The following is an 18,915-nucleotide window of genomic DNA, read 5'->3' on the forward strand; positions in this document are numbered from 1 at the left end:
TAAAAATGTGGTGTTTTGTTATTAATTTTTAAGTTATTAGGATTTTATTATGTTAATTGTTGTATCGTGTGACTTCTGTTTCATTATTTTTGTGTACAGCTCGTTCAGGAGACTCCAACTCCGGCAGATTATTGGGGCCGGAGTTGGAGTCTAAAGTTCTCCAGAACTAAATCATGAATAGTATCTTCAGAGCTGCAGAGTTTAGATGCTGCATGTTCATTTCTGCTGTAAAAGAAAGACAAAAACTGAATAAATACATTGCTTCTGGTGTTCCTCTTCATGTTACTCAGAACTCATGTCACGTTTTTAAACCCAGTTCAGGGAAAATATTAACTGATCAAACTGAGCCATGAATGTAAAGACAATCAGCCAGGAAATGATTCTTTTTCATTCATTTATTGAGAAAGCTCCATTAGGAGGTCAAGGTCAGATGAGAAAAACCAAAACTATTCATTCATCCAAATTCAACAAACCTGTAGAACAAACTCAGATATGAAATTATATCTGAGAGGAAGTTTGATGAGAATTTTATTTCATGATTATTTTATTTAAGCACAATTGTTTGTTTTATCCAATCCATGTATTCACACACATCCATGACAACAATAGGACCCAGAAATGCATAGGTTAGTGGAGCTTGAGAAATGATACCATAAATCATGTTGTTGAAGATCACTCCTGAACCAGAGTCAGCCTGTAGAAAAATATGTATCAATATATTGATTTATGTTGTAAAACAGAAAATTTGTTTAATCACCTTAGAGAGACAATGAAGAAACAAACTTACAAAACTTATATCCTTGTTCGGTGCTTGAATATGAAATACATGCCCACTTCCCGGCTTAATCTGGGAAACAGCAACAACGTTCATGTCAACACACTGAAGACGGGATGAACCAGGAGGCATGGGTACTGCAGAGAAACATGAGAATCATTGACATGTTATTCACTCTTACAGAAACAAAGATTTTATTCTCATAACTTCAAGATTTCTCTCACTTCGCAGATTATTGGGGCCGGTTGTCGTTCCTCCCTCTCCTGCCAGCTGAACTGTATCGCCTCTGAAACGCAATAAAAATAAAATGTAAAAATACAAGATAATGTAGAAAATTAATTGTTAACAAGCACATTGAAAGAACAGAAGATAAATCCATGAAGGACTTGAAGTGTCCACCTCCAGTCCTCAGTGACGACTTCCTGCGTCCTTTACATGCGTCTCTGGTCCAACACACCTGAGCTAAACGGGTTCTGGTTCTGCTGGTGACCTGATTACCTGACTCAGGTGTGCTGAAGCAGAGGCAGCAGGACTGGAGGAGTGGAGACAGAAAACCTGAAGTCATGATTTTGATCAGAGAAAGACTTACACTTTGAGACGATTGTTGCAATTTGGTAGCTGAACAGGTGGGATGTCTGTTACTGGTCTCCAAAGCCTCAGCAACATGATGTCGTGGTACTGGCCAGAAGAATAGATCACAGGAGGCTGTCGGATTACCTGATTCTGCTGTTTAGCAGTCCGTGGACGAACTTTTGATATTGCTACGTTATACCTGCAGAAAATGTTAAATTATAATGAACACACAGAAAACCTGATCATCTGCAGATCAAACTGTGTTAATGTCTCTTTCCTACCATCCTGCCTCTGACTTCCAGCAGTGAGCTGCAGTCAAGATCCACTCAGGGTGGATCAGAGATGCTCCACAGTAATACTTTTGCTCTCCATAGGTGTCGTCCAGCCGAACAAAATAAAGACGCTCCTTGTCATCACAGTCATGACCTCCAATGATTCTCTTCTGCAGAGAAACAACTGAGTTCACTGAAACACCTGAAGAAGAAAAAGGAGGACTTTATTCAGAAATCAGGTGCAAACATGGCTGCTGGAACAGAAGAAGGATAAACAGTTAAAAATTGAAAAGCATCACAATTTATATGCAAAGAAAGTTTCAGTCTGAAACATAATCAGAGGGAAGTTTGAGATGCACAGAGAGCAGCAGCCTATGAAACCAGTGGAAGTGTCTCCAGTGTGTCCGACTCACCCAGCAGCAGCAGCAGATGAACCTTCAGCAGAGCCATTGCTGGTCCAGTTTCCTGTGAATGTCTGCAGTCCTGCAGCAGCTTTTAAACTCTGTTCACAACTTCTTGCTAGACAGGAAGCCACCAATCACAGCATAGACACTGATCTGTCCAATCACAGCATAGACACTGATCTGTCCAATCACAGCATAGACACTGATCTGTCCAATCACAGCATAGACACTGATCTGTCCAATCACAGCATAGACACTGATCTGTCCAATCACAGCATAGACACTGATCTGTCCAATCACAGCATAGACACTGATCTGTCCAATCACAGCATAGACATTGATCTGTCCAATCACAGCATAGACACTGATCTGTCCAATCACAGCATAGACACTGATCTGTCCAATCACAGCATAGACACTGATCTGTCCAATCACAGCATAGACATTGATCTGTCCAATCACAGCATAGACACTGATCTGCACACAGAGGAAATGCAACATCTCGTCGTTCTAAAGAAACTTGAAAAACGTCATTGTTCCTTTGACAGATTATTTAACTAAAAATCAAACATTCCTTTCTTATAACTTAAATAATTAGCCAATAAAACATGAACTTTTTCATCAATAACAAGCAGCTCCTACATTTTGCTGCCATGTTATTTGTAAGGTAGCTTAGCCTTATCTCAAGTGAACTGAGAAATCTGCACTACAAACTAGATTACACTAAAGATAAGCTTATGAACTGTTTTTGCAGTGGACAAGCTTGCAATGAGTTTTGGTCAAGGGAGAACAAACTACCAAATAGGTAGTTTGGTGTAAAGTGGAGCTAATGTGCTAACAAAGATCAAGTTAAAGACAAAACGGAAGTACAAAAAAAATAGAAAAAAGCCATGATGCTACATTGTGAAAAACAAACAGACTAATGGAACTAAAATGTCCTTCATAAAAGAAACTATGAATCTTGTGATTTTATGGACAAGAAATGTTACAAAAAAATTCATGAGGAACACTCTGTTATAGACAAAAGGACTCTTTGTCTTTTCACTATCTGGTTTATCTGCTCACACGCACTCAGCTGCACGTTGACATAACCATAACATTTAAGATCGATGACATAAGCGCTGGAGTTAGGAAGGTGTGGGTAGCTGGGATTTAGCCACTGTGACTTACTTATGGTATTAATCCTATCCACCAACCTTATATACCTACAAGTTCACAAAACGCTGACTGTCCACTAGGAGAGAGGGCTGATAGACAGTCCCGTCCACCAGGTCACCTCTCCATGCAAGTTTTACATCAGTCACCCTATGGTCGCCAACTTAGTGACTTTTTTCACTATACTTTGCACAGACCAGGGGTGTCAAACTCCAGTCCTCGAGGGCCGGTGTCCTGCAGTTTTTAGATGTACCACAGGTACAAAACACTGGAATGAAATGGCTTAATTACCTCCTCCTTGTGTAGGTAAGTTCACCAGAGTCCTGCTAATGACCTAATTATTCTATTCAGGTGTGGTGCAGCAGAGGCACATCTAAAAGTTGCAGGACACCGGCCCTTGAGGACTGGAGTTTGACACCTGTGGCACAGACACACACACAAAAAAATCACCAAGTCAGGTTTTCAGGTGCTTTTAAAAAAAATTGCTATCTGTCTGTAGAACAGCTGATTACTGTAATGAATGTAAAGATCATTACTACAAACAAAATATACTTAGTAGTTATTAAGTAAATATGTGAACATCTTGAATATGTCTATTTAACAGAGCTTTCCTAAGAAAGAAAAATTTGACAATGTTCTCTCTCCATCCTCTATGTACTGTATTTACTTATACTTCTTCATTTCTATCTTTACTTGCCCCCCTCCCTCTTTCAATTTTTATATCTTTCTCTGTAATTATCAGGTTTATTTCCTTACCAAGTTCAAGTTATTTCCCCTCTGAGAGCCAAAACTGGTCAAAACTTTCATTCTGTGATGACTGAACTTTAGCTGCGTGTCAGGGCAGGGCAGGACGCACTTGAGCTAATTTGTACAGTCGGCCCTTCGCCATATGATTAGGACAGTTCCTCCCGAGACAAAGTCGGTCCTCAAGGGCCGGCATCCTGCATGTTTTAGTTCTCTCCCTGGTTTTACACACCTGCATCAAATAATGGCTCATCAGAAGGCCTAAGCAGAACACTGACTTACTGAGGAGATTGTTACTACCACTAGGGAGAAAACATGCAGGATGCCGGCCCTCGAGGACCGACTTTGGACACCCCTGAGCTAGAGTGTACCAGCTTTTTTAACTTTGCATTGAGCGCGAGCGAGCAGAGCAGACGCATTACTTTTCTGTGATTTTAGCTGTTTTCCTCCTCTTTGAATTGTTCTGTTGCTTTTTTCCACTCACGGAAACCCGTTTCAAAGCATCACTGACTTTTAGCATCGTTGAAAATACAAAACACAGCCGCGGTGGATGGACCATAAATCAGTCTGTGTTTGGATGTACTCACCACTTGCAAGCTGGCTTTCAAAACGCAATCTGGAGAAGAGTCATTTTGAATTTTTTGTAAACCTGTTCCGATGCTTTAAAATTAATATCCATATTTGGACAGCTCCCTGCTTGTTCTTCATCCCAGTCAGCCCACATGAACTCATCAGTTTCTATCCAAAGGGCAGGGTCAGTACTCTACGGATTATCCAGTGGCGCAACTGCACATTATTCAGGTGGATGCGAAAACATAAATCGGTGCCCCCCCGCCCCTCCGAAGGAAGGAACGTCAGCGTAGAAAACATACGCTAATCCCATGCTAAAATCCAGGCTTGGGTGCCAGTCACACATAAACAAAAACTGATTAAGGCAGGCCAGAGAGGGAGCAGAATGGGTAGAAAATAAAACAGAACTTGTGCTATAGTCTTTTCTTCATTTGGTGTCTTTTTTTATTTGGAAAAAGAACAATATTACTGTGCTGGGAGAAGGAGAGCATTATCCATCCATCCATCCATCCATCCATCCATCCATCCATCCATCCATCCATCCATCCATCCATCCATCCATCCATCCATCCATCCATCCATTTTCTTCCGATTATCCGGGATTGGGTCGTGGGGGTAGCAGCTTCAGAAGGGAGGCCCAGACTTCCCTCTCCCCAGCCACTTCTTCCAGCTCCTCCAGGGGAATCCCAAGGCGTTCCCAGGCCAGCTGTGAGGCATAGACCCTCCAGCGTGTCCTGGGTCTTCCTTGGGGCCTCCTCCTGGTGGGACGTGCCCAGAACACCTCACCAGGGAGGTGTTCAGGAGGCATCCTGACCATATGCCCAAGCCACCTCAACTGGCTCCTCTCAACGTGAAGGAGCAGCAGCTCTACTCTGAGTCCCTCCCGGATGACCGAGCTTCTCACCTTATCTCTAAGGGACTAAGGGAGAGCCCAGACACCCTGCGGAGGAAACCAATTTCAGTCGCTTGTATCTGTGATCTCATTCTTTTAGTCATGACCATAGATGAGGGTGGGAACGTAGATCGACCGGTAAATCAAGAGCTTTGCTTTTTGACTCAGCTCTCTCTTCACCACAATGGACCGGTACAGCGCCCGCTTCACGACAGACACTGCGCCAATCCGCCTGTCAATCTCCCGCTCCCTTCTTCCCTAATTCGTGAACAAGATCCTGAGATACTTAAACTCCTCCACTTGGGGCAGGGCACCCTCCAGCCCCCGACACGGAGAAGGCACTTTACCCTTTTCCGGCTCAAGACCATTGCCTCGGATTTGGAGGCACTGATCTTCATCCCGGCCGCTTCACACTCGGCTGTGAACTGCTCCAGTGAGATGAGAGCTGCAGATCACGATCTGATGAAGCCAACAGGACCACATCACCCTCATCATCCCAGGACAGCAGAGATGTGATCCTAAGGCCACCAAAACGGATCCCCTCTACACCTCGGCTGCGCCTAGAAATTCTGTCCATGAAAGTAATGAACAGAATCTGTGACAAAGGGCAGCCTTGGCGGAGTCCAACTCTCACTGGAATCGAGCCTGACTTACTGCCGGCAATGCGGACCAGACTCTGGCACCGGTCATAAAGGGACCTGACAGCCCGTATCAAAGTGCCCGGTACCCCATACTCCCAGAGAACCCCCAAGGGCTCCCCGAGGGACACAGTCAAACGCCTTCCACAAAACATATGTAGACCAGTTGGGCAAACTCCCATGCACCCTCCAGGCCCCTCCTGAGGGTGTAGAGCTGGTCCAGTGTTCCACGACCAGGACGAAAACCACACTGCTCTTCCTGAATCCGAGATTTGACTATCCAATGGACCCTCCTCTCCAGGACCCCTGAATAGCATGGATCAGTTAAGAGTGTGACACCCCTGTAATTGGAGCACACTCTCTGGTCCCCCTTTTTGAACAGGGGGACCACCACCCCAGTCTGCCAATCCAGAGGACTCCTTCTTCAGCTTGACAGCATCCCTCACCGAAGGTGTCCACCAACGGGTTTGAGGGTTGCCGCCGTGACAGGCACTAACAACCTTGCGGCCATAGCTCCGATAAGCTGCCTCGGCAATGGAGGCACGGAACATGGTCCACTCAGACTAAATGTCCCCCACCTCTCCTGGAACGTGTTCGAAGTTCGGAGATGGTAGTTAAAGCTCCACCTCACACGGGACTCTGCCAGATGTTCCCAGCAGACCCTCACAACACGTTTGGGCTTGTCAGGTCTGACCAGCATCCTCCCCCACCAACTCACCACCAAGTAGTGGTCAGTGGACAGCTCCACACCTCTCTTCACCCAAGTGTCCAAGACATATGGCCGAAGATCCGAAGATATGATGACAAAGTCGATCATCGAACTGCGGCCTAGGGTGTCCTGGTGCCAAGTGCACATATGGACACCATTATGCCTGAACATGGTGTTCGCGACGAGGAACAACAGAACACCACTCGAGTTCAGATCAGGGGGGCAGTTCCTCCCAACCATGCCCCTCCAGGTCTCACATGTCATTGCCCATGTGAGCGTTGAAGTCACCCAGTAGAACAAGGGAGTCCCCAGGAGGGGCACTCTCCAGTACCCCCTCTAAGGACTCCAAGAAGGGTGGGTAATCTGAACTGTTGTTTGGCCCGTAAGCTCAAACAACAACAGTGTGTGGTTATTGTGTGGACCCAAATGCAGCATGCAGGAGACGGAAAAGTTCTGTTGTAGATTTAATTAAAAATCAAATTCACAAAGCAAAACAAAGTCCAAGGAATAAAAATCTACCCAAACCAGACATGAAGAGACCATGAGGAAACCAAGTAGAAAGGATGAGGAGCATGAAGTAGCAAGACGAACTGGTGAGTAACAGTCTGTGACTTGGCTAAGTAGAGATGTGATTACATATTCATCTGCTAATCGAAAAAAAAAGAACATGTGTTTTATGTGGCTAAAAGTTAGTTTGGTGTAAAGTGGAGCTAATGTGCTAACAAAGATCAAGTTAAGGACACATATACATAAATTATAAAAAAGCCCTGATGTTACATTGTTAAAAACAAAAAGACTAATGGAACTAATATGCCCTTCATAAATGAAACTATGAATCTTGTCATTTTATAGACAAGAAATGTTACAAGAAATTCATAAGGAACACTGTTATTGACAAAAGGTCTTTTCTCTATATGTTTTATCTGCTCACACTCACCAGGCTGCACGCTGACATAACAATGACATTTAAGACCGGTGGCATTCACATATTAACAAAAACTGATTAAAGTATGTTTTATATTTAACCAAAGCTCATTATTTCTCAAGATAACAACACTACAATAACGCTGACATTAATTTTCTTCCTCTGTACCTTGAGAAGGAAATTAATGTATAAAAATCATGATATCTATAAAGAAATTAGGTTCCAGAAGAGTTTGTGAGTTGAAATCATCAATCCCATTTATTACAACCAAAATGCATTCCCATTCCATGTTTCTTTATGGGACAACACATCAAAATAGTGTCTAACAACAGTTTCTGATTCCTTTTGTAGGGTTTTATCTAAGCCACGCCCTAAAGAGGGCGTTCCCTAATGTGTCATTTCCTTTATCCTTGTGTGTGTATACATGAACATGCAAGCAGCTAAAAGAGATAGAGGAAAACACTGAATTATTTATTCTAACAGCCCCCCTGACGGGGTGACACAGATAGCACCCCACCATAATCACTAAGTGCAGTGCATGTGGATCCTAAGCTAAAACAGGATCGTTTGATATGCCAGTAGGTGGCACATCACAGTGCCACCTACTGGCAGCACCAAATGATTACAATGTTTTTCAATATACATCACATCTCCCTTTCTGCATTTTTTTTTTCTTTTTTTTAACAAAATGTGTAAAATCAAGTTGAGTCCATGTAACGTCTTGGCCTTCTACCAGGTCTTCCACAGCGAGTTGCTCTCACAGGGCTGCTAGAAGAAACAGCAGAGTCAGTCACTATTGTTGGACTGTGTGGACCAGTCTGGAGCAGAACCAGGAGGTTCAACACTTGACAGTGTATCCTGGATGTTTCTTGCATCTTGACCAAAATGACAGTAATTCATACAAGTAACAAAAAACATAACATTAGCTATTTTCCAAACCAGTTTCCTTCAATATAAAACTTATGAAATATCAACAAAAACTGCAGGTGTGTGTCTGGTGAATTTTTGGTTAAAACATGTTTGGTTTTGAGAATCCAGAAATTTCACTCAAGTAAGAGTAGCGATACTTCGTAATAAAATTACTCAAATAATAAGTACAGGGTAGTGAATATGTGTCATATGCATATTGAATATGAAAAGACTTAAAACTAGAATTGACTAAACACAACAAGAATTATTCAGGATAACTTTCTTACCAGGAAAAAATGGTTTTTGAAACTCCTTGCCTCAAAAACTCCGCTGCTCATCAGGTTTTGCCATGCCAGTCCATGTCTAGTTTCACAGTTTATTCTTTAGTCCTGATGATGAGCTATTTCACTGTTCTTGTACCGGGGTTTTGGTTTTCTTATTCATCCTCATTTGTTTCATCTGTGCAAGTTTGGTTTGCTGTTCATTTCCTTGTTTAGTAGATGTTATGTTTTTCTTAGTGTTGCTTTTCTTTGCTTTGTAATAAAATGTTGTCTAAAGTTATTTTCAGACAATAATGTTAATCTTGAGAAGGAATATATGATGTCAGTTTCTAAGGAGTGAGATTTAAAACCAGCTTGTGTGCTTACGGAATAAGCAGCACTTCTTTTGTTGAACAGCAACCCAAAAAATTAAAGCCTGCACACAAATATAAGGTACAGCTGCACTCAAAGGTGACATTAAAAGCCCAATGGCGCCATCTAGCAGTTGTCATCTCAGTATGCTGAATATTTTATTGATGCTTCTTTTCCTCAAACAAGATTGAAATTGAGTCAAAAGTAGGCCCGTGGCGATAAACAATAAATCGCATAATAAATGAAAATGATCGACCTCGTTTTAATTTATCGGCTTTATCGTTTCTTCCTGCCTTTTTTTCTTTCTATTGATGAAAAAAGTCTCAACTCCGGTGCTCTCCACTGAGTAAGGCAGAAGTGAACCATTGCATCAGGTAATCAGATATATCAATCTTCTCTATCTATCTAAATCTAATGATTATTGAAGGGCAATATAGTATACAGACTTCATAATCTATACTCTTTTGGTTGAATGTAGTTTTTATTTCCACTTTGGTTTTATGTTGTGTTTAGTTTTTATTCCAGTGCATTTTTTGTTTTTTTAACAGGGACTGAGAGTCCATTTTGTTTTTGGTTGTTTTGTTTATTTTGTTTACCAGTTCCTGTGTTAAATGTTCTTTTGAAAATAAAGTGTCTTTATTTTTGGCAGGATGTGCTTGCACTATCATGTCATTACCATTACATCAGTTTAAAATGGCCGTCAAACAATATTATCGTTTATCGCAATAATTTTTGAGACAATTAATCGCTCAGCTAAATTTGTTATCGTGACAGGCCTCGTCAAAAGATGTTTTTGACCAGCTGTTCCTTTTTCATCATTACAGTGTTTTCAAATACAGCTAAATATCTGTTGCTGCACAGTCCCATGACTCTCCTAGCACCTATTTTGCAATGTGAAATCAGTGTAAGAAATTCAATTTCAACATATATTTTTAAAGTAACATTTTTTTCTGTTTATCTTGCAGTGTTTCAAATACATTTAAATACTTATACTTTTACAACTCTGTCTCAGGAGCTTTTATCCAGTGTTTAAGTAAAAAGTACATTATATTACATTTATTCCATTTTGCATAATCAAAAATACAAGCACAGAGCTTTGCTCGCGTGTTGTCTACTTATATCATGTACAGAAAACACTAGTAAGCCTAAACACACTTTTCTATTGTATGGAAGCCCATTTCCGCCACTCTGTTAAAAAAATAAAAAATAATTATCTCATTATAATGAGATACTATCTCGTAATAATGAGATACTATCTCATTATAATGAGATAGTATCTCATTATTACGAGATAGTATCTCATTATTACGAGATAGTATCTCATTATAATGAGATACTATCTCATTATAATGAGCCATAGGCTCATTATAATGGTTATAGCCATCGGCTTTAACCTGGTCGAAATGGTCCATCCAAAACTGGGCACATTCACTTCTTAAAGTGCACCACCATCGCTCTATCCTTTGATTTCCTGTACTCGGACCGAGAATAACAGAGTCAAAACCATTTTCATTCTCGTTGTTGTGCAGAAATCTTTGCATCGCCGCCACATGAGTGTTCTCTGTGCCATGATCCATTCGTATCTTCTGTGGAAATCCATTATACTCCATCACAGCGTCAATGAAATAGCCAGCAATAATGTGAGGGTCACTATTGGTCTTATAGGCTTCTAGCCAGATCATTTTCCTCGAAAAGCCATCTATGCATCCATTAATACATATCCCATAAGGCTTTAATTTGTCATACCCATCGATGTGCCAGACGTAGTTTGGTCCCCGACTGACATATAAGCGTCGTCTCAAGCGATTTTGTGCACGCAGGTCAACCCCGTTGGGATCCAATAAGCGCATCAAAAGACGTACTGTTTCCCTGTCTGTGACTATGCCAGCCATCCAACATTTCTGGTGCATCCACCTGTAGCCGTGCTGTCTCCCAGATCCTTGTAGTTGTTCCTCAATAAAAGAGGCCACTTCTGCAACATCTGTCTTGTTTTTTCTACGCCACAGGCGCTTCTTTTGCAGTCTTCTCTCCAGTGTCCGGAGACTTAATTTAACATTATGGGTTTCTTCCAAAACTCGCAAGATTTCAAGATTCGTAAAACCACTTCTGAAGTATTTCTCAATGATATTATCAATATCCATTTCTTTCTATCAAGTTGAGCATATCTCAAACTATAGGGCCAACTCAAGTTATCTCATTATAATGAGATACTATCTCATTATTACGAGATAGTATCTCATTATAATGAGATACTATCTCGTAATAATGAGATAGTATCTCATTATTATGAGATAATTATTTTTTATTTTTTTAACAGAGTGGCGGAAATGGGCTTCCATACTATTGCACAACCTGGCTTGGGATAAAGATTATTTGATGAATTTATCAGCAAAATTCAGTAAATAAAAAATTGCAGTCTGCCCAAATGTACACGTCTGTTTTACTGAACCAAGTGTAATTCACACTTCATCCACCAGAGAGTTATCAAAACAAATCTAACATTATCATTAGTGTGAGAGGAATTATGTCTCAACCAACATTTGTGAGTCATAGTCACACAGTTAGCTTCAAAAGTCCATAATTGGTAAGGCTAAGTTCTGGATCTAGAAGAATTTACACCTCCTTTTCTAACTAATCCAGCCTAATTTATTTCTTTAATTAAAATATTACTAGCTTAGTTTATTGTTGAACACTTAACTAAAAAAATTAAAAGATTAAAAAAGTCACAGTTATTTTTATGAGTATATTTTGTGACATATGAATACTTTCGAGGTGACCATTTTGGCCCAAGTTTCGACACTGCTTATCTAAAGCAAACTTTAGAAATAGCTTGACAGCAAAAATATATTGTTTTTGGTCTTCAAACAGAGAACTGTTTAGTTTACGTTCATTGAGGAGCTATAAAATAAATACACATTTCAAAAAAATAATATATGTAAGATTTTATGTACTATATTTTCTGTAATTTACAAAAGTCACAGTTGCCATTTGAAAATTTACATTATAAAATTAATTTACTAAATAAAATGACCTCATTTACATAGCACTTTTCCATACTCACAGATTTCTCCAAGGCGCTTTTAAAAACTTATTTCCGATTTTATTTTAACTATGAAATGTTTAAATACTTATGTATTTATTTCACATTGTGGCACTTTTAGCACTCTACATATTTGAAATTTTCAGAAAAGGGCGTTATTTCCTGCCACGTAACAGCGCCTGCGCATTACAAGGCTAGTGATTTGGCGACGTGTACCCGGTGTGTGGAAGTGTTTAGGTTTCTTACCTCCGCCGGGGAACTGTCCGTTAGAAGATCCCCGTAAAGCCCCTAAAACACAAAGCATGGGAGCATCTCAGAGCGTGGAGATACCAGGTGGAGGCTCAGAGGGTTACCACGTCCTCCGGGTGAGTTTGAATCACCTGTAGCCTGCTAGCTGCTAGCTTAGCATCCGGGTAGAAGGGAGAGAGTTTCTGGCTTGGAGTACTGATGAGAGGCCGGGGTCCGTCTCTGCGGCCTCCGTTTGGAAAACACAATGTCATGTTAAGGGATTTCCGTGTGTTTTAGAGTCGTATAAGTGTCTGATGTGGTCTGGAGCGTTCATTTGGATATCTCCAGGTAATCTTTAGTAGGTATTCCAGCCGGAAACTGGGCATCAGCAGGGCTGGAGGCAGCTAAAGCTCCGGAGAGGAATGACAGCTGCGTTTGAGTCTGCATCCATTATCGGACGTTGCATTCTTAGCTCCGTGGACTTTTAGTCTTTCGCCAAATGAGAAAACATAACTTCGCAGTTAAAGCCGTGCACCTCAATTTAGCTCATTAAAATTGAGTTATGGACACTCTTGAGTTGGATTAGCCCAAACAGAAGGACAGCCAATAACTTGTCTCATACTTCATAAACATTCACAACAATTTAAGAGCTTGGCCACTAAACGAAAGTCCCACTTGACAGACTTGTTTTTCGTCAATTTTGATCTGACAAAACTAAAGGATTTGTTCCTTTTTTTTTTTTTTTAAGTGTGTGAGTTGCGGTTCATCCAGACTCTAAGTTTGTCTGTCATGTTCGCCACAGGTTCAGGAGAACTCACCAGGTCATCGGGCAGGACTGGAGCCTTTCTTTGACTTCATCGTCTCCATCAACAACAACAGATTGGTAAGAAGCTTAACTCATCGCGTCCTGCAGAACAAATTTTCAGTCATGATAAACTCAAAATTCAATAGGGAGATTTCTCTGTGCTATTTGTATTTGTTGCAGCGTAGCTCGGTGTATTATGGTCATTTTTTTTCTTAGCTGATTTGCTGTTGAAAATTTAAAGAAAACCACCGTTCAAAAACAATCTGCCTCTGGCACAAAAGGCAAGTGGTCAGATTTCTTTTGAGGATGTTTTGTGCATACTTCCAATCAAATTCCTCCTTCAAATATGTTTATTTGTGTGCTGCAGCTGAGGTGTAGCAGTAGTCTTTATTTTCATATGTCATACGCTCTTACAGGTGTTTAGTTCACATGAGCTTACAAGACACAATAAAACGCATGCAAACACGGTGCATGTAGTTAAACTGCGTGAGTCTCAGTTACTTTCAGTTGTAATGAAACGCATGGAAGCAGTCTGTGAAGAGAACCAGGACTAAGAAATGGGCGAGAAGGAGCGCTCCGCGTCGAGTCGTATTGAATGTCTTTCTCGGTAGTTTAGTTCTTTTAGTCGCGTTATGTTCACACCAATAGCACATTTATAGTTTTATACCCAATGTTACATTAAATGTTTGTCTAGTTTACCCCTTTTTTGTCTCCAAAACTTAGGATGTTCTCCCCGTGAAAGTCCCATTCACTCATTTGTCTACCTTCCTTCACCTTCGTCTCATTTCCCTCCAGAACAAAGACAACGACACCTTGAAGGACTTGCTCAAAGCCAACGTGGAGAAACCAGTAAAGATGCTGGTGTACTCTTCAAAGACCCTGGAGCTGCGGGAGACCACGGTGACTCCCAGCAACCTGTGGGGAGGCCAGGGTTTGCTCGGGGTGTCCATCCGCTTCTGCAGCTTCGAAGGGGCCAACGAGAACGTGTGGCACGTCTTGGTAGGTAGCCGCGGAAACACCCGGGTGCATATCATCGTCCGAGCCGATGCGATCCAACAAAGTGGTCTTACTGTCTGAAACAGGAAGTGGAGCCCAACTCCCCGGCGGCCCTCGCCGGCCTGCGGCCGCACACCGACTACATCATCGGAGCCGACACCGTCATGAATGAGGTTGGCTGTCGGTTCTTAAAGTTCTCGTAGCCATTGGTCGACCTTCGCTTCTGTTTTTACGCTTCGTCTGATATCTTTGTGTTTCCATGGCCGTCTTTAGTCAGAGGACCTGTTCTCTCTGATAGAGAGCCACGAGGGAAAGGGCCTGAAGCTCTACGTCTACAACACAGACACAGACAACTGCAGGGAGGTGGTCATAACGCCCAACGGTTCCTGGGGAGGCGAGGGCAGGTACAAAACTCACACAAAGTCACCTCAACGTTCCACTTCCTGTTAAGATCTCAGTCTACCTTGACTTCGTTCTCCCCGATCTCTCTAGCCTTGGATGCGGGATCGGCTACGGATACCTCCACAGGATTCCCACCCGTCCTTTTGAGGAAGGGAAGAAGATCAGCTTCCCTGCAAACTCTTCTACAGAGCCGGTCAGTCCCCTGAAAGACGGATTCACAGAGGTGAGAACGGTTCTCATATGGTTCAGTTCTTACAGGCAGCAACTCAGAATAGCCACACAGCTGATTGAATATGAACGGTTTTCCAAAAGTATTCGTCCCACTTGAGCTTTTTTCTGTGACAACCAGACATTGACGTTGAATACTGTTCCAGTAAGATGGATAGAACTTGGTGGCAATGTTCAATGTTTAAGAGATTTGAGTACTTCTGAAATGGACTGTAGCTTAAAAAAATCACCTATTTTTAGTGAACTGCTGATGACGGCTACAAATGTGTTTATACAGGGAGAAAGAATACTGAAACAGACTCCAGTACTAAGTACTAATAAAAAAATCCGACATTTGAGGGACATTTTCTGTTTTCCTGATGAATCTTTTCCTTAACTGTGCCCCACAAATCTGGAACAAACTGCAAAGATGCCAAAACCCCGACTTCCTTTCAGTCAAGGCTAAAAACTCACCTGTTGCCTTTGATTCATGACAACTGGAACATTGATGAATATATTTATTGTATATTTGAGTGACGATTTCAATGATGGTAATTAAATGTTTGCTTGTTTCTCAAATCTACAATGACCTGTTAGGGTCGTTATAGACGGGGCATGGGGGCGGGGGGAGGAGTACATTTCTCCCAAAAAACTCTGAATTTTGAGATTAACTTCAGGAATGTTCTAGAAAAACAAGGACATTTCTGAGTTTGAAAAGCTGAAAATTTTCGACTTTTGAAAGTCAGAAATTTTCAGATTGTAATTGAATTGGACTTTTCTTTTCATAGCAATGCTCCTGACTTTTTCTAGAAAGTTTCTGAGATCTCAAAATGTTTGAGTTTTTGATGGAAATTTATTCTCCCCCTTTTTTTTTCTGTCTCCAACCGCCCTAAAAACCCATCTTACAAATGTGCTATTCAAATAAATCTGACTTTCCTCCATTTCCTGCTTAGGTCCAGCTCTCTGCTGTAACTCCTCCTTCCTCCACGCCTGTCGTCTCATCCGGCCTTGAAGACGGATTGTCCGGCCTGTCCATCAGCTCCGCTCCGCCCACCATGCCCAGTGAGCTGCAGACGGGTATCGTCTTTGTTTTCACTTAGCCAGCTGGGTATTTGGTCCACTCTGCATTTTGGTTCCTGATGTTCCGTGTTCCTCTCTTCCTCCAGGCTTGCCCACAGTCCCTCTCCTCCCCTCCACCTCCTCCTTCTCTCCGCTCCCTCCACTGAATCCTGCTGCCGCCGGTTTTAGCCCAGCCACAACGCTACCAGGTAAGATGATCGAAAGTAAATTTGTTTATCTGAAACACCAATTTAGAAAAAGCTCACGGTTTTCAAAGTTTCTGCACTAGGATGAGTTGGGGTTTAGGCCGTAACAAAAATAGATGTATTTTGCAAAACTGTTAGGGGGAAACTTTTTTTTTTTTTTTGTTTTTTTTGCGCATCACACAAGTCGGGTGATCAACAGCCGGATGTTACTACTGGCAAAAACCATGAAGACGACAATGACAGGAAGTAGTTTTTGTCGCTGCCAATGATTTTTAACGACTTGTCGTTGACTCGAGTGATTTTAATTTGCTTGGATGAAACATCACAATTGCGAAGTTATCTTTTTGTGATATTAACAGAATATTGACAAAGATTTATGCACATTTGTAATGTAAACCCAGCCAGTGTGAGTAACGGAGGCGTGTGATGTATGTATCCGTCTTCAGGTCTCATGCCTCTCCCAGGAGGGCTGCCTCCACTCCCCAACCTCCCCAACCTGAACCTGCCGCTCCCAGACCTCAGCGCCGTCTCCCTGGCAACCTCCAGCTCCATACCTACAGCAGCAGGAACGACAGGTGAGTTTACAGGAAAAACCAGGCTCTCTGTTTGCTCTGTCTTTTTTTTTAATGAAATTATTTTAATTCTAAACAAATCTAACTAATTAAAGTTATTTTAAAAAATATCTTTGACAGTGCCCCCTCTGGCTCAGCTGCCCCCCCTGTCCCTACCAGGTCTGGGTCAGTTCCCTCCGCTGCTCCCCAACCCCCCTCTGCCCTTCGTGCCCCCCTCTAGCGTCGCCGCCCCCGCCGCCTCTGTCACGGTCACAGCGATGCCCGCAACCGTCCCGGCTGCCATCGCCACCACAGAGGCCGACGCCACAGAACCCTCGGCCCCCACGGATACAACACTACCACCGTCGTAATGTCGCCGCCAAGCTTTTAACGCAGCCGGTTCTTCTCTCTTTCTCCCATCTGTCTTTCTGTGGTTTTTCTATTTATTTGGCCAGGAGAGAGCAGGCAGCGAGATGCAACAATGGCCGACGCCCCAGTTAGAGCGGAGGCAAAGAGACGGGATGATAGTTCTAGATCAGTCCGACGTGTCTGTGTTGCCGGATTGTCTTTCAGCAGAACTGGTAGCACTGCAGCTTGTCAAAGCTACTGTACAGAGAAGATTGCTTCACACTTCTGCAGTAAACAGTTTTTTTTTTTTTTCTCACTTTTTCCTAACTGGTTTGCCCTTGCCAATCCCCCCTTTCCTTAATATAACCATTACATGTTAATGGGGCTGGATGATGAGCAGAATTTCTTTTGACTATGAAGTGGGATGACTAACTCCTGCACTGCTGTATTAAAAAAAATCCACACAACTATAAACATGTTTATGTTGCCCTGTTTTCCAGCTCCATTCTGCAACCTTTTTATTAGTAGCTAACAAACCCCCACACCACACCTTCAGACTGATTGAATTACTAATTTTGGAGTTTTCCAGAATGAATCTGCGTCATTTTGCACCACTTTATTTGTGTTTTTTTTTTTTTTTTAAATGATTAGTCCCTTTGTATGTCCCCACATATATGCAGAACTCTATATTACACAGTATGTCAGAAAACAAGTTGAAAGGTCATGGTTCTAGCTGCTGGGTTACCCACCCCTGAACCCTGTTTGGGTCGGTCACAGTTGCAGTACAGTCTCTGTAAAACTTTCAAGAAAACATCTGCAGAATGCACGGTGCAAGCAATAAAGCCAAATGAGTTTTACAAACTGTGCCTTCATCTCAATGCTCACTCTTATTGTTTTATGGTCCGTTAATGTTTAACTTTTCAAACTTGAGAAATTTGATATCGTCAAACATCAGCTGAGGAAAGTTTGACTTGGAGAAAAAAAAAAAGACAAACCAAAAGTTTTAGTGCATATTTTAAATATTGCTCAAGTTTCACTTGGCTTCAGATTTGTTCTGATATTCATTCATTGGTTTTTCCCTTCAAATCCTGAACTTATTTGTTTCTTCCATGTCTTAGAACAAATTCTAATCTTAAAACTAGATTTTTGTGTGGTCCTAGTTATTTTATCTAACCTTATATTATTTTTCCTAATCAAGTCTTCAAGATCTGAAAGTAGCAACGTTAATGAGCTGTGTGCAGTGCCTCCTAGTGGTCATGAAAGGAATTGTACATTTGTTCGAAATTTATAAGATTAAAGATGAACGGCAGATCTGCTTTGGGGAAAATGTATAATTTTTTAAAAAATATATATGAAATTTATCATTTTAGAAGAACCACAGTTATTTTAGATTTAAAAATAAATGGAAAATGTAACACACGCAATAGAAAAATTTTCTGTATGAAACTTTGATATTTGAGGAAAATTGTGTGAACAAAGCAATTTCCAAACTGACAAAAAATGGACTGAAAAAAATTATATTACTGGTAGTTTTCATGTTCTATTATGGAAATTCATTGGAGAACACCTGTATTTATCTCTACATTTAAAAACATTTATTCTTTAACGTTTTCAGCCAAAATTATTAGGAGCCACCCAAAGAGCCACAGATCCCTGATTTAGTGCGTCTGCTCCGTTTTTCCGATCAGCCGGTGGTTCGCACAGATCCAGGGTCTGCAGCAGGTTACTTCCTGTTTCTGCTCGCCTGCTTAAGATGAGGACTTGCAACAGAAACCATGCAATCAACGGTCCACAGCCGCTACATGCCAAGTCAGGAAGAATGACTGTCGAAATCAAACGGTTGGATATACAAGATAGTGGAACAGAAAAGACGAC

General features: G+C 41.6%; 3 protein-coding genes across 4 annotated transcripts; 1 reads left to right on the forward strand and 2 right to left on the reverse strand.

The window, feature by feature from the left end:
* Positions 1–380: 380 nt before the first annotated feature.
* LOC106909801 (trypsin II-P29-like) lies at positions 381–2,336 on the reverse strand. The gene is made up of 6 exons (XM_088014572.1): positions 2,034–2,336; positions 1,630–1,822; positions 1,365–1,547; positions 1,000–1,061; positions 788–912; positions 381–694 (listed from the first exon to the last, which is right to left on the reverse strand). Exons 1-6 carry the CDS (start codon positions 2,068–2,070, stop codon positions 545–547), a joined length of 750 nt encoding a protein of 249 aa, XP_087870698.1. The 5' UTR covers positions 2,071–2,336; the 3' UTR covers positions 381–544.
* Positions 2,127–11,287, reverse strand: LOC148154819 (uncharacterized). The gene is made up of 2 exons (XM_088014837.1): positions 10,593–11,287; positions 2,127–2,501 (listed from the first exon to the last, which is right to left on the reverse strand). Exons 1-2 carry the CDS (start codon positions 11,106–11,108, stop codon positions 2,127–2,129), a joined length of 891 nt encoding a protein of 296 aa, XP_087870963.1. The 5' UTR covers positions 11,109–11,287.
* Positions 11,288–12,418: 1,131 nt separating this feature from the next.
* LOC106928304 (Golgi reassembly-stacking protein 2-like) lies at positions 12,419–17,901 on the forward strand. Of its 2 annotated transcripts, none has more exons than XM_015004454.2 (10): positions 12,419–12,603; positions 13,269–13,349; positions 14,067–14,270; positions 14,354–14,440; positions 14,541–14,671; positions 14,760–14,892; positions 15,830–15,938; positions 16,043–16,144; positions 16,588–16,716; positions 16,834–17,901. In XM_015004454.2, exons 1-10 carry the CDS (start codon positions 12,541–12,543, stop codon positions 17,061–17,063), a joined length of 1,269 nt encoding a protein of 422 aa, XP_014859940.1. In that variant the 5' UTR covers positions 12,419–12,540; the 3' UTR covers positions 17,064–17,901. The 2 variants fall into 2 exon arrangements, with proteins under 2 accessions (XP_014859940.1, XP_014859939.1); XM_015004453.2 differs by having other exon boundaries at positions 12,420–12,603; positions 15,830–15,953.
* The last annotated feature ends 1,014 nt before the right edge of the window (positions 17,902–18,915 follow it).

Source organism: Poecilia mexicana, unplaced genomic scaffold (assembly GCF_051168715.1).
Source record: "Poecilia mexicana isolate PSO_F unplaced genomic scaffold, ASM5116871v1 scaffold_17, whole genome shotgun sequence".
In the NCBI taxonomy this organism is placed as follows: domain Eukaryota; kingdom Metazoa; phylum Chordata; class Actinopteri; order Cyprinodontiformes; family Poeciliidae; genus Poecilia; species Poecilia mexicana.